The sequence below is a fragment of the Pantherophis guttatus genome, chromosome 18, assembly GCF_059756535.1.
Source record: "Pantherophis guttatus breed Tessera chromosome 18, ASM5975653v1, whole genome shotgun sequence".
NCBI lineage: Eukaryota > Metazoa > Chordata > Lepidosauria > Squamata > Colubridae > Pantherophis > Pantherophis guttatus.
In genome coordinates, this window is record NC_142080.1 from 2,666,590 (window position 1) to 2,680,249 (window position 13,660).

The 13,660-nt window shown below is 43.3% G+C and overlaps 1 protein-coding gene across 1 annotated transcript; it reads right to left on the bottom strand.

Annotated features, from left to right (window-relative positions):
- Nucleotides 1–1,709: 1,709 nt before the first annotated feature.
- Nucleotides 1,710–12,302, bottom strand: SHE (Src homology 2 domain containing E). Its single transcript, XM_060685050.2, has 6 exons — nt 10,889–12,302; nt 9,700–9,826; nt 7,409–7,663; nt 6,346–6,520; nt 4,696–4,815; nt 1,710–2,459 (listed from the first exon to the last, which is right to left on the bottom strand). The coding sequence occupies exons 1-6, from the start codon at nt 11,372–11,374 to the stop codon at nt 2,267–2,269; spliced, it is 1,356 nt and encodes a 451-aa protein (XP_060541033.2). The 5' UTR covers nt 11,375–12,302; the 3' UTR covers nt 1,710–2,266.
- Nucleotides 12,303–13,660: the final 1,358 nt, after the last annotated feature.

Below are 13,660 nucleotides of genomic sequence, written 5' to 3' on the forward strand. Positions count from 1 at the left end.
CCATTTCTTCCTTCCCTCTCTTCTCCTTCCTTCTTCCACTTTTTCTTCCCTCTCCTTTTTTCATCCTTCCTTCCGTCTCCTCCTCCCCTTCTTCTTCCCTCTCCTCTTTTCATCCTTCCTTCCCTCCTCCCCTTCTTTTTCCACTTTTTCTTCCCTCTCCTTTTTTCATCCTTCTTTCCCTCTTCCTTCCCTTCCTTCTTCCACTTTTTCTTCCCTCTCTTCCTCCCCTTCCTTCTTCCATTTTTTCTTCCCTCTCCTTCCTTCCTTTTTTCATCCTTCCTTCCCTCTTTTCCTCCCCTTCCTTCCTTTTTTCTTCCCTCTCCTCCTCCCTCTTTTTTCATCCTTCCTTCCCTCTCCTCCTCCCCTTCCTTCTTCCTTTTTCCCCCCCTCTCCTCCTTCCTTCTTTCTCTTCTTCCCTTTTCTTTCTTTCTCTCTCTTCCTCCCTTCCTCTCTCTTTCTTTCCTGCCTCAAAATCCCACCCTCTTTCAAAATACGCCTTTCATCCATTTCACACCAAAGTCTGCATTTTGCACAGCTGTCCATTTCGACTTCAGAAACCAGTATCCCCCACCCCTAACAAAACAATGTTGCACAACCCATTTGCAACCCGTTAACATTTGTATGATGTATATTTTACTTTCTGGCTGTTCACTGCCCTCAGTCCTTTGGGAGTAGGGCGGTATATAAATTTAATTATAAATAAATAAAATAAAAAAACCCAGGGGCGAGGACGGGCTGCGTATGCACTGAGGTGCTTCCTCACAATGCGGCAGGGATTGTGCAGAAGCATGGTGGGCAATGACTGCAGCTGCTAAGCCACGATTCAGAGTTTGCACCCGAAAAAAAGCAAAATAAAAAAAATAATAAATATCTCCATCAGTTTCAGTCTATACAGAAAGCCAGACGGGCGCCACGGAGCTTTGTCCAAAAAAACCAACATGTCTTTTTTAGATTGGGAGGGAAGGAAGTGGAAACAATGCCGGGATTTGATCCTGCCAGCAGAGGAAACTGGGTGGGTGGGTGCCCGGAGCAAAGGGTTGATCCGTTTTTCAGATTGACTCCAGTTTTATAGCCAAAGCTATAAAGCAGCCAGCAAACTAATTTTTCAAAAAAAAAGTTTTTTTTTTGTCAGAAAGCAGCCGATTTTTCTCCTGTGTTTTTTAAACCACGATTAAACCAGGATGGATCAGTGTTTCTTAAAGGGGGGGTGGAGGGGAAACTCAAGTCAGTGTACAAGGGTCTCTAAAATCAAAGGGAAAGTCTGGATGGAAACCTCCATTTCTATTTTCTGTGTCTCTCTTGCCTCTACGTCTGCTTTTAACGGGGATGGGAGACCACCAAGCAATCTTCACAGAGAACTTTTGGAGAAGCACTTCTGGATTGTTGCTCAATTGTTGCCCTTACGCAAACCCGTTAATTTTGTTTGTCGGAAACTGGATGCGAAAGGGGGCAAACGGGGATCAGGTGACACACCCACAGACCCGAGATCCTGCAACCGTCATAAATATTTGCCGGTTAACAAACACCCCAATTTTTGATCGTGTTCGGAGGATACCGCCACGGTCGTAAGTGCGAGTAAGGGTCAGGCATCTCTTTTCCTCAGCACCGTCGTAACTCCGGACGGTCACTAAACAAATGATTTGTCAATGGAAAACCGTCTCACGGTTTATGGTAGAGCGGAGCTAAGATGCTATAAAAAGAAATCGAAACTCTTTGGAGCATTTTTATTTGATTTCTGGAGGAACGGCGAAGAGATCGGCCTCTCCCCACCGGATCCCTAAGAAAACCGTTCAGAAAAATAATAATAATATTAATAATAAATCAAAACCTCCCAGTTTAGCCCAAGCAAAATCCACTTGGCTTTTCGTGGTGATTGACTGGAATCTCTTGTTTTCTTCTCAATAAATCTCGTTAAAGAAAACTCCGAGAATTTGGCTCAAAAAGGACGCCGGAGCAGCTACTGACTGATGGTTTTTCAATTCCACTCCTGTCAATGCAGCGTCCAGCCAAAGGAGGGAGGGGGGAGTTGAGGGAACCAGGCCCCCCCTGCTGTATCCCCCCCACCCCAAAATTCCTACCCAAAAGTCCGATCCTATCGCATCGGGAAGCGCCGGGAATAAAATTTGCTGGAGAAGGAAGAAAAAGATGGATTGACATCTCCAGCCGAAGCGAAGGCTCGGCGAGGCCGCCGTCGACTTGGACCGACTGTCCGGTTGTCCACCGCATTTTCCCCAATTCCTCCCAAAACTGGTCTAAACTGGGAGATTTAAGGAACCTTGCTTGGAATCGAGACCGGATAGCGGAGACTCATGTGTTCGGCTCCTTTGAAGGGCAGTTTTTCGGTCGAGTAGTAGCCAACTACTTCGGGGACGGTGTCGAAGAGGCCGCCGGCTTGGTCCAAAGTATATTTATGGTCCTTCGTTTGGGCCACGATGATGTGGACGCAGCCCTGGCTCGTCCTGGGAAATGGAGAGAGAGAGAGAGAGCAACAGCCCCCCCACACACAAAAAAGAATATTAATTAACATGACCCTCGTTTCCCTGTTAAAAAAAAAAACACTGGAGGTTTTTTAAAAAAGAGATTGGACCACCTTTGGCTGAAATGGGATAGGGTTTCTTGCTTGAGGAAGGGGGTCGGACTAGATGACCTCCAAAGTCCCTTCCAGCTCGGTTATTCTGTATTTCTTTTTAAAAGAAGTTCTCATTAAAGCATCCTTTCTTTTCTTTTAAAAAAAGAAATCCTTTCTTTTCAAAAGAAATTCTTACTTTTTAAAGCATCCTTTCTTTTTTACAGAAATCCTTTCTCATTAAAGCATTCCTTCTTTTCAAAAGAAATTCTTTCTTTTTAAAGCATCCTTTCTTTTTTACAGAAATCTTCTTTTTAAAGCATCCTTTCTTTTTTACAGAAATCCTTTCTCATTAAAGCATTCCTTCTTTTCAAAAGAAATTCTTTCTTATAGCTTTTTCTTTTTAAAAGAAATCCTTTCTTTTTAAAGCTTTCTTTTTTTACAGAAATCCTTTCTCATTAAAGCATTCCTTCTTTTTAAAAGAAATTCTTTCTTATAGCTTTCTTTCCTTTTCAAAGAAATTCTTACTTTTTAAAGCTTTCTTTCTTTCTTTTTTTAAAGAAATCCTTCCTTTTTAAAAGAAATCCTTCCTTTTTAAAAGAAATCCTTTCTTTTTAAACTTTCTTTTTTTTACAGAAATCCTTTCTCATTAAAGCATTCCTTCTTTTCAAAAGAAATTCTTTCTTATAGCTTTTTCTTTTTAAAAGAAATTCTTTCTTTTTAAAGCTTTCTTTTTTTACAGAAATCCTTTCTCATTAAAGCATTCCTTCTTTTTAAAAGAAATTCTTACTTTTTAAAGCTTTCTTTCTTTCTTTTTAAAGAAATCCTTTCTTTTCAAAAGAAATTCTTACTTTTTAAAGCATCCTTTCTTTTTTACAGAAATCCTTTCTCTTTAAAGCATTCTTTCTTTTCAAAAGAAATTCTTACTTTTTAAAGCATCCTTTCTTTTTTACAGAAATCCTTTCTCATTAAAGCATTCTTTCTTTTCAAAAGAAATTCTTACTTTTTAAAGCTTTCTTTCTTTTTTACAGAAATACTTACTTTTTAAAGCATCCTTTCTTTTTTACAGAAATCCTTTCTTATTAAAGCATTCCTTCTTTTCAAAAGAAATTCTTACTTTTTAAAGCTTTCTTTTTTTACAGAAATACTTTCTTTTTAAAGCATCCTTTCTTTTTTTACAGAAATCCTTTCTCATTAAAGCATTCTTTCTTTTCAAAAGAAATTCTTACTTTTTAAAGCATCCTTTCTTTTTTACAGAAACCCTTTCTCATTAAAGCGTTCTTTCTTTTTCAAAGAAATTCTTACTTTTTAAAGCTTTCTTTCTTTCTTTTCTTAAAGAAATCCTTTCTTTTTAAAGCCTGTTTAAATGGGATTCTTTAATTTTAATTCTCCAAGCGGGAGGGGATGGATCCAGAACGTTGCCCCCCCCCAACTCAAGAGAGGGAATCAGAAAGGGACAATCTGTTTTGGGTGGGCTGCCCAGCCTTCCTTCCCACTTAGCTGAGCTCCCGATTCTCAACTCTCACACACAATCGTACACAATCACACACACACAAAAGTCCCCTCTCTTTCTTTCCTTGATTTGTTTCAAAGTCCAGCATCCTGAGGAAGGAAACTCGGTCGCGCCCAGCCCCGGTTTCGAGCCAGGCGCAGGGAGAGAAGAGTCAGGATTTTAAAAAATAAAAATTAAAAAAAAACCACCAAAGGCTTGGAAGGGGCAACCCAGATAGTCCTCGACTTAGGACCACAACCGAGCCCCAAAGATCCGTCGCTAAGTGAGACCATTCAGGGAATTTTGCTCCACGGCCGCCGTCGTCGTTAAGGGAATCAATGCAGATGTGAAGCTAGGAAGAGTTTGTCATTCAACGCATCTGGTTTTCCAGATGGTCGGACGGTCGCAAAACCGAGACCCCGGGACGCGACGGTCATAAATACGAATCAGTTGCCAAGCGTCTGAATTTTGACCCCCTGCTACAAGGGTAAAAAAACAGTCCTAAAGACACTTTTTTTCAGGGCCGTTGTAACCTCGGTCACTAAATGAACCGTCGTAAGTCGAGGACTACCTGTCAGCACCAATATGCAGGTGTCAGGACTGAGTTCCTGAGCCGAGCAGGGTTTCGGTCACTCACTTGAGGGCGATGGAGTACTTGGTGGGCCCCATTTCGCTGGTGCGGACCAGGTAGCCGGCCTCCGGACACGGCTGCAGCCGGCTCTCGGCCTCGGCTCGAGTGATGGAGCCATGGAACCATCTGCAAGGAAGGGAAAAATGGGATTTTCCCATGCGCTCCACTCTCTTCTTTGCGGAGATCATTCAGAGCAGGTAATTCCCACAATCCTCAGCTGGCTGGGGGATTCTGGGAGTGGAAGTCCATCCATCTTAAAGCATTCAAACTGGGGGATTCTGGGAGTGGAAGTCCACCCCTCTTAAAGCATTCAAACTGGGGGATTCTGGGAGTGGAAGTCCATCCGTCTTAAATCATGCAAACTGGGGGATTCTGGGAGTGGAAGTCCATCCGTCTTAAATCATGCAAACTGGGGGATTCTGGGAATGGAAGTCCATCCGTCTTAAATCATGCAAACTGGGGGATTCTGGGAGTGGAAGTCCATCCGTCTTAAATCATGCAAACTGGGGGATTCTGGGAATGGAAGTCCATCCGTCTTAAATCATGCAAACTGGGGGATTCTGGGAGTGGAAGTCCATCCGTCTTAAATCATGCAAACTGGGGGATTCTGGGAATGGAAGTCCATCCGTCTTAAATCATGCAAACTGGGGGATTCTGGGAGTGGAAGTCCATCCGTCTTAAATCATGCAAACTGGGGGATTCTGGGAGTGGAAGTCCATCCGTCTTAAATCATGCAAACTGGGGGATTCTGGGAATGGAAGTCCATCCGTCTTAAATCATGCAAACTGGGGGATTCTGGGAGTGGAAGTCCATCCGTCTTAAATCATGCAAACTGGGGGATTCTGGGAGTGGAAGTCCATCCGTCTTAAAGCATGCAAACTGGGGGATTCTGGGAGTGGAAGTCCATCCGTCTTAAAGCATGCAAACTGGGGGATTCTGGGAGTGGAAGTCCATCCGTCTTAAATCATGCAAACTGGGGGATTCTGGGAGTGGAAGTCCATCCGTCTTAAAGCATGCAAACTGGGGGATTCTGGGAGTGGAAGTCCATCCGTCTTAAAGCATGCAAACTGGGGGATTCTGGGAGTGGAAGTCCATCCATCTTAAAGCATGCAAACTGGGGGATTCTGGGAATGGAAGTCCATCCATCTTAAATCATGCAAACTGGGGGATTCTGGGAGTTGAAGTCCATCCGTCTTAAATCATGCAAACTGGGGAATTCTGGGAGTGGAAGTCCATCCGTCTTAAAGCATGCAAACTGGGGGATTCTGGGAGTGGAAGTCCATCCGTCTTAAAGCATGCAAACTGGGGGATTCTGGGAATGGAAGTCCACCATCTTAAAGTATGCTGGTTTGGGGAATTCTGGGAGTTGAAGTCCACCATCTTAAAGCATGCAAACTGGGGAATTCTGGGAGTGGAAGTCCATCCATCTTAAAGTATGCAAACTGGGGAATTCTGGGAATGGAAGTCCATCCATCTTAAAGTATGCAAACTGGGGAATTCTGGGAGTGGAAGTCCACCCATTTTAAAGCATGCAAACTGTGGGATTCTGGGAGTCGAAGTCCACCCCACTTAAAGCTGCCAAGATTAAGAAACAGTTTGAGGACACAAATAGATAAGATTTAGGGAGGATGCCAGACCAGATCCCGGGTGGCTTACGGCTGTTTCTCCAAGACGAGGGCAGAATCGACTCGCTCTCCATCCAGCCCCGGTTCGATTCCTGTGGGAGACTTCACCTTCTTGGAGGGCCAGTTTTTCGGGCAGGATTGGGGCTGGGGTGACGCAACGACCATCTCGGTAGCCGTCACAAGTTTCTCCGAACCCTCAAACTGCACTGGAAGAGAGAGAGAGAGGAAGGACATGAGAAAGATTGTGAAAAGGGGGCTTTCCCCCAAATATCTCCAGGCTTGGAAAAACTCGGCTGACCTCCTCTGCAAACAAACCAGGATGAGAAGCCAAGTTTGGGTTTGTTCACATCCTGATGGCTCAGGATACGAACAAGCTGAGATTCCCTAGTTAAGACACCCACACAAAAGTGGTTTATTTTTTAAAAAATTTATTTATTTGTTAAGCGTATATAGGATAACAGATAAAAGTATAAATGATGACGAATACATGAAACTGATACAAGTAAAAAGGGACATTTTCAGATTTTATTTTGGTTTAGATTTTAGTTTCGATCCCGAACACGTTGTTGGAACACCTCACGGACCAATCAAAACCATTTTCCTAATTGTGTAAATTTTATTCTGAAGATCCTAACTTAACTGATAAGCCAAATTGACTTAATTATTATTTATTGCTTCTATTCATATTGTTATATGTATGTTTATTTTGACTGTCCACCGCCCTGAGTCCTTCGGGAGAAGGGCGGTATAAAAAATAATAAAATAAAATAAAATAAAATAAAATAAAATAAAATAAAATAAAATAAAATAATAAAATAAAATAAAATAAAATAAAATAAAATAAAATAAAATAAAATAAAATAAATAAATAAAATAAAACTAGGGCAATTTTTTTTTAGCCCATTTAAATGATAACTAAACCAGGATTTAAACGAATTGCCCAAAGGGAGCGTCCTTCCAAATTCATCTTCCTTACTTTTTTCTCTGTTCGAACTGATCCCCTGCAGGAAAATCTCCTCTGGATAAAAATCTATATTCTTGTGGGACACGATCTCCCCGCCTGCCCAATTTTGGCACCCCCCCCTTTTCCTTACCGGAGAGAACTTTAACTATCTGGTCTTTCTTCCATTCCCAGGGCTGCTCGTACTCGGCCGGCGGCCTTTCGTCGCTCGAAGGGAGGCGTATCTCGAACTTGGAGCCCGTCTCGACCGGTTCGTAAGGGGTGTCGTAAAGCTGCAGGGGTTTGGAGGCTGGGACTTTGACCCCCGAGTCTCCCTTGGCCCCTGGTTCACCCAGAAGCAGGACAGCTTTCCCCCCAAAGGGGTCCTTGGACCCCCGTCGTCGGATTTCTACAAGGAAGGACAGAGGGGCGGGTGAAGATGTGGGTGGAAATATGCTCTGTTTATTGGGTGTTAGAGGAGGGTGTGTTATTTTTCCCCCCATTTAATATAAGTTGATGAAGAGAGAGAGAGAGAAAGAGGGAGGGAGGGAAGAAAGAAAGAAAGAGGAAGACAGAGAGAAAAGGAAAATGAAAGAAAGAGGGAGGGAGGGAGGGACAAAGGAAAAGACAAGCAAAAAGGAAAGAAAGAAGAAAGTAAGAAAGAAAGAAAGGGAGAGAAAGAAAGAAAATGAGAAAGGAAGAATGGAAAAAGGACAGATGATATGCAAATTAGCAGACATAAGGAGGGAAGGAAGGAAGGAGAAAGGAAAGAAGGAAGGAGAGAAGGAAGGAAGGAAAAAGCAGAGGGAGGGAAGGAAGGAAGAAAAGAAAGTGGAAGAGAGAGAAAGAAAGGAAAAGGAAGGAAAGAAAGAAAGAAAGAAAGAGGGAGGGGGAAAAAGACAAGCAGAAAGAAAGAGAGAGAGAGAAAGAAAGGAAAAGGAAGAAAAGAAAGAAAGAGGGAGGGAGGGAGGGAGGGAGGGAGGAAAAGACAAGCAAAAAGGAAAAAGAAGAAAGAGAGAGAGAAAGAAAATGAGAAAGAATAGAAAAAGGATAGATGATATGCAAATTAACAGACATAAGTTTCAACAGGCCGGGCTGGCTTAGAAAATGAATTTTAATTGGGTGTTTGTAGTTTTTAATATAAGGGCCAAATTTTTAATATATTTTAAACTGTTTTTAAATTGTGTGGGTATATGTTGTTTTAATATGGCTGTACACCGCCCTCAGTCCTTTGGGAGAAGGGCGGTATAAAAATTTAATAAATAATAATAATAATAATAAGGAAGGAGGGAAGGAAGGAAGGAAGGAAGGAGGAAGGAAAGGAAAGAAGGAAGGAAGGAGAGAAGGAAGGAAGGAGGAAGGAAGGAGAAAGCAAAGGGAAGGAAGGAAGGAAGGAGGAAGGAAAAGGAAGAAGGAAGGAAAGAAAGAAGGAAAGAAGGAAAGAAAAAGGAATTCTGATATTTTTATCACAGTCGTATAACCAAATGTATAAATTAACCTCTTATTTTACACGGCTTTCTTTTTCCGCTCTAATCCCACTCCCACCCTCCCCGAATCACCCAAACCATAAACAATAACTGCATTTTTTCCCCCTTGTTTCACGCAAAACAAACCCACTAGTCCTCATGAAGCTGAGCTCACGCCTTTCTTCCGATCAAAGCCGGAGGGGGGGGGGGCTTTTCTTTATCCCCGCGGCCTTCTCGCTCGTTTATTTTGCAAGGCGTTTCTTTCGTGGAAAAGCAAGGAGGACTCTTTTCAACAACCAAAACAAGAGACACTCTGCACAGGTTCAGAAACCCCCGTTACATACATACAACCGAAGCTCGGTTTGCAAGGAGGGCTCAAAAAAAATAAAAAATAAAAAACCCCCGGAGGCTCAACCAGAGGAGCACAAAACGGCTGGAAATTTTAAAACGGGGACACCAATTCCCCCCCCCCCAATTGCTTCTCGCCTCATCCGTGTCTCCCGCCGACAATGGCCTGTTTTTATTCCAACTTCCGGTGCTAAAATTTCCTGTTTTTCTCTGCAGGCTGTCTCAGCTCTGGGTGGGGGAGTTCTAGTTACACGGGGCAAAACTCCAGCTCGGTTTTTTTGGCTGACTCGTTTTGTGTGATATTTTGCATTGTTGCAGCTTTTCAATGCCGCCGCGCGTTGCAAACTTCTGATGATCTGGAAAAATTACCTCTCCCACTCTTAAGCGTCAGAAGGCGGGTGGGTGGGGGATTTAAAAACCAGGTTAAAATTTGGGGTGGGGGTGTCAAAGAGGCCACTAAGCACAGAGGGTAGCCGTCCTGGACTTACAACCAGTTCGTTTAGTGACCGAAGTTACAACGGGAACTTTTCTCTGCCGTTTTGCCCGAATATTTGATCTAGTGAGGGGTGGGAGGTTAAGGAGCAGAGTTCAAAAGCAATCTTGATCTCTTTCCGAAACAAACCACGATTACCGGTTATCATCTGTTGTGCGTCGTAAGGCTCCATGTAGCCGTCGTTCTCTTCTAATCTTTCAGCATCTCTTTGGCCCTTGGTCTGTTTGGCATCGTAAGGATCGGCGTAATCTTCCAAAATGATAACCTGGCAAAAAAAGGATTTAAAAATAAAATCATCGTTTTATAGCTTATTGATTAAACTTCCGTGGCCCCCATCTGTCCATCCAAGCGACTCCGGGAGGCTTAAAATATTTATATATATATAAATATATATATATAATGTTTCCTTTCTTTCTTTTTCTTCCTTCCTTCCTTTTCTTCTTTCCTTCTCCCTTTGCTACCTTCTTCCTTCCTTCTTTCTCCCCTCCCTTCTCTCTCTCTCTTCCTTCCTTTTCTTTCCTTCTTCTTTCACTACCTTCATCCCCCCTTCCCTCTCCCTTCCCTCTTTCTTTTTCTTCCTTCCTTCCTTTTCTTCTTTCCTTCTCCCTTCACTATCTTCCTTCCTTCTTTCTCCCCCTACCTTCTCTTTCTCTCTTCCTTCCCTTTCTTTTTCTCTTCCTTCCTTTTCTTTCTTTCTCTTCCTTCCTTCCCTCGCCCACTCCCTTCTCTCTTTCTTTTTCTTCCTTCTTTTTCTTCTTTCCTTCTTCCTTTGCTACCTTCTTCCCTCCTTCCTTCTCCCCCTCTCTTCTCTCTCTCTCACTTCCTTCCTTCCCTCTTTTTCTTTCTTCTTTCTTTCTTTCTTTCTTTCTTTCTTTCTTTCTTTCTTTCTTTCTTTCTTTCTTTCTTTCTTTCCCCCCCTCTCTCCCTCCCTCCCTCCCTCCCTCCCTCTCTCTCTCTCTCTTTCCTTCCTTGCAATTTGGCTGAAGAAAATTAGAAAGAGACTTCAGACATCCATAAACATTGCCGGATCCTTTTTCTCCAAAACTGGATTTTGTAAGATCTGCCCAGTTTCTTCCCAAATGGGAAGGAGAGGATCCCAATTTTTAAACCCCACAAAATTAACGGACGGCAAAACTTTTTGGGGAAAGTTTTTGGGAAATGCCTTTCCTACCATTTGCTCGTCTTCCTTCCAAACCAAACCCCCATTTTTTAAAAAAGCTCCGAACCAACGGATGGCAACACAGACCCCACTCCCAAACCTCAAACCCCCAAACCCCTTCATCTTCCAAAACCCCCCAAAAGTGGCAAACCGTAATGGCATCTTTACCGTTTCTTGCTTGGGCTTCTCCGGTTCGGCCGGCGGGACCGGATTAGGATTGGGGGCTGATCCTGAAAAGTTCTTTGCGTTTTTCTCCTGGGCGTTGACTTTGATGAGACGGTTGATGTACCCCCCACAACTGGGGGGCCCTTTGGGGGGCCCCCAGCCGGGGTCCTCTGGGGGGGCCCCTTCCACCCGCGAATTCTTGCGCATCTTCCCCGCGGCGGCTTGCAAAAGTCCCTGGAGATTGTCGCGGGACAAGCGGCTACTCGTGCCATCTTTCCCCGGTGCCAACGGAGTCTTGGTGCCAACCAACTCGGTGGCCGAGTTCTTCCGGTTCTTCCCGGGCAGCGATGCCAGTCCGGCTTCGGGCGATGCTAAGTTTTTTCGGGCACCGCCGCTTGGCTTGCTCACATGATGCCCACTGCTGGGTTTAGGACGATCCGAGACGGTTTTGAGGTTGGCGGGGAATTCTTTGAACCACTTGGCAGCCATGCTGACCGGACGAAGTCAAGAAGAACCGAAGCCCCCTCCCCAAAAAAATTTTTTTCCTGGGTCCCCAGCAGCCTCAGCCCACCTTCCAGCACCCCAGCTGGGAAGTTGCACCCCGCTTGCAAACCGAGAAGGCCAAGTCCAGCAGCAGAAAGCAAGCCAAGGCATGCCCCGGATTTGGGACCCCAGGAAGACCCCCCCCAAATTAACGGGGTTCTCTGCCTCCCCCCTTAGGACCTCCTGCAACCGATGGACCAGCTACAGACCCCCCATAAAGGCATCAGGTGGGAGGAAAACCCCTTTTCCGATGCTTCATCCCACCCTCCCACCCCACCCCCAAAAATTATTTGCGTACCCCAAATCTCAGCATCGCTGTAGGTCAGCCGAATCGAAGATAAATTTGCTCGATTTTTTCCGGAGTTTTGGGAAGTTGGAAACTGCAATAAATAAAAAAACTAGCAAAGGGGGTGGAGGGTGGGAGAAAATAGGGAGAAAAGAAGAGATGGGAGGATCTGGGGAGGGGGAGAGTAGGGGGCTAACCCGAACCCCGTTTTTCCAAGCCAGTGAGCCCCTGATTTTAAATCCTGGGGTGGGGGCTTTTTTTCTCCACGGGGTGTCAGAGGGCAAACAAAGGGGGTTTGCTTCCCCCCTACCCAAAATAGAGATGCATCAGGATAACCCACCCACCCACCCAAAACTCAGGGGGTCTCCAAAGCAGAGATAGGAGAAGGGCTCCAAACTGGGGGCTGTCCCCCCCCCAGACCTTCCTCTCCCCCACCCCCAAATCCTCTTTCCCCAGCCCAGGGGTGGGAGAAGACCCCCCCTCCCCTTTTCCAGTTGCAATTTACTTGGCCCCCCACCCACCCCCGGCGCGCGCAATCCGGTGCAAAGAGTTGGCTTTGGCTTCGCGCAACTTTGCGAGCGCTGCTCTGGCTCGCGCAGGGAGGGAGGGAGGGAGGGAGGGAGGGAGGGAGCGGCATCTCCCCCGCCCAGATCCGGAGGGCGGGGTGTGAGGGGGGGGGAGGCTTGGATGAGGCGGGGGCGCGCACAGATGGGAAGCGCGGGGGCGCGCAGGCAGGCTGCTGAAAGTAGCAAGAGGAAACTTTGTAAACTAATAAGATAAAAACAAAAACAAAACTTGGGCTAAATTAATTCTTATTTTTTGTCTTTCCAGGCTATCATATTGAATGCAACTGTTTCAATGGTATTTTTCTATCTATTGCTATCTATCTATCTTCTATTGCTAACTATATCTATTTTCCATCTATCTATCATCTATCTACATCTATCTTCTATCTATTGCTAACTCTATCTATTTTCTATATTGCTAACTCATCTAACTTCTATCTATCTATTGCTAACTATATCTATCTATCTATCTTCTATCTATTGCTAACTCTATATCTATTTTCCATCTATCTATCTATTGCTAACTCTATTTTCTATCTATTGCTAATTATATCTATCATTCTATTTTCTATCTATTGCTAATTATATCTATCATTCTATTTTCTATCTATTGCTAATTATATCTATCATTCTATTTTCTATCTATTGCTAACTCTGTTTATATCTATTTTTTATCTATTGCTAACTCTATCTTCTATCTATTGCTAACTATATCTATTTTCTATCTATTGCTAATTATATCTATCATTCTATCTTCTATCTATTGCTAACTATCTATTTATCTATTTTCTATCTATTGCTAACTATCTATTTATCTATTTTCTATCTCTCTATCTTCTATATTTATTTATTTATTTTATTTTATTTTTATTAAATTTGTATACCGCCCTAGTCCCGAAGGACTCAGGGCGGTGAACAGCCATAAAATAAAACATGTAGATACAAAATTTAAAATAAGAGATAAAACTAATTAAATGAATATTTATTTATAATATATATTGCTATAATATAATATAATATATTGCTAACTCTATTTTCTATTGCTAACTCTATCTAACTTCTATCTATCTATTGCTAACTATATCCATCCATCTTCTATCTATTGCTAACTCTATCTATCTATATCTATTTTCTATCACTAACTATATCTGTCTATCTATTCATATCAATCATATCATTATCTATCTATCTATCTATCTATCTATCTATCTATCTATCTATCTATCTATCTATCTATCTATCTATCTATCTATCTATCTATCTATCTATCTATCTATCTATCTATCTATCTCTCTCTCTCTCTCTAGTTAAAAACGCCCACAGACACACACGTGTATTCCAGCTTCTTACCTATCTAATGCATAAAGACGTTCGCCCATG